The 1594-nt window shown below is 39.5% G+C and overlaps 1 protein-coding gene across 1 annotated transcript; it reads left to right on the top strand.

The window, feature by feature from the left end:
• Positions 1-401: 401 nt before the first annotated feature.
• On the top strand, positions 402-1588 carry LOC108354601 (T-box transcription factor TBX6-like; the record flags this gene model as incomplete). The annotated part of the gene is made up of 2 exons (XM_017605781.1): positions 402-712; positions 1472-1588. Coding segments are annotated over exons 1-2 (396 nt in total), but the record flags the coding sequence as incomplete, so codon positions are not given.
• Positions 1589-1594: the final 6 nt, after the last annotated feature.

The raw sequence follows: 1594 nt of genomic DNA, 5'->3' as shown, positions 1-1594 counted from the left end.
CCCTGCTGTTCTACTTTATGACGCACAGTGCCCTTGCGTTGCCGATTCTAATTTGGAACTTTTGTTTCATGGAAGGCTTGTTTTTGTTGTCCGACGGGCTGCTTGCTGCTTGCTGCCTTCTGCCATGTCATAATTACACACTTGTTAACCTGTCCGAGCCACTCGTCGTCGGCAGTTAGTGGAGCCGTGACGTCGTCGTGTGAGTACCTACCTAAAGAACCACAAATCACACACGCTACGCCTACATTTTGTGGCTTTTTCGAGTGCTGAAAGTTGAATTTGATTTATCGCTTTGCCACTTTTTCAATACATATATAAATAAATACGTACATATGTATGTACATACATACATTATGCACTTAGATAAATACTTGTTGATTAGTTGCTAATTTTTCTTTGAATTTATCTAATAAATTGTCCTTCTATTTTATCGATGCATTTCAGACGAATGTTTCCCTCCATGCGTGTTTCGGTCTCTGAGCTGGAAGATGACTCCAATTATTGTGTTTTGCTGGAAATGGTTCCCATCGGCGATTGCCGATACAAATTTTCTGGTTCACACTGGATACCCGCCGGAGGAGCTGAGCCTCAAAGCCCTCAGCGTATGTTTTTACATCCCGATAGTCCAGCCACTGGCGCTCACTGGCAGTCTCAGGCTATAATTTTCAACAAAGTCAAACTCACCAACAACACCCTGGACAGCAATGGACATGTAAGTAAATACATACAAATGTGCATTAGGGTGGCCCTTTTTTTCGAAAAGAGCTCGGATTTTCGGCTTCACCCCCTAGAAATGTGTGAATAGCCTAAAGACTAAACTATACAGAGTTTTAGGTCAATCAAACAAAAAAAGGTTTAGAGGTGGCTCACAGTGCCCATCTACATATTTTATATGGCGCAAAAAACTATTTTTCGTAGAAAGTGTATAGAATCCTTGAAAAGCAATAGTTTTCAATCGGCCAACTCTTTTTCTCTTCAGGAGACTTCCAGAAAAAATAACGAATTGTTTATTTAAAAGTTTATTAGTATTAACAATTTTTTATGGTTCCCCAAAAACCCTTAAAAAATGCAATGGGGGGGACCCATAAAAAATCGTATTATTAAACAAATTTTAAATAACCAATTGGGTAGTATTTTTTGAAGTCTCCGATTGTAAAATATTGCTTTCAAGGTTTCTATACAATTTTTACGAAAATTAGTTTTTTCGCCATATGAAATACATTGGAAACTTTTAGCGCTTTGAGCCACCTCTAAATCTTGTCTGATTGACCTAAAACTTTGTATAGTTTAGGCTTTAGGCTATTCGCACATTTCTAGGGGGTGAGACCGAGATTCCAAACACTTTTTTTCTCCATATAACTAAGGACCATCCTAATGTACACACATTCACACATTCATATGTACATATATACGTATGTACTTAAATGTACCGATTCCCCTTATGAAAAAACTCGTCCATTTGCTTACGCAGATTGTGCTCGCCAGTATGCACAAATATCAACCTCGTCTGCATATCATTCGCACCTCGGACCTCACGCAGCTACCTTGGGCCCCGCAGAAGGCTTTCGTTTTTCCAGAGACGGAGTTCGTAGCA

Source organism: Rhagoletis zephyria, unplaced genomic scaffold (assembly GCF_001687245.7).
Source record: "Rhagoletis zephyria isolate East Lansing unplaced genomic scaffold, Rhagoletis_zephyria_1.1 Rzeph_scaffold_37465, whole genome shotgun sequence".
Taxonomy (NCBI): domain Eukaryota; kingdom Metazoa; phylum Arthropoda; class Insecta; order Diptera; family Tephritidae; genus Rhagoletis; species Rhagoletis zephyria.
Note: the sequence above shows the minus strand (reverse complement) of the source record. Positions and strands in the feature narration are given on the sequence as shown.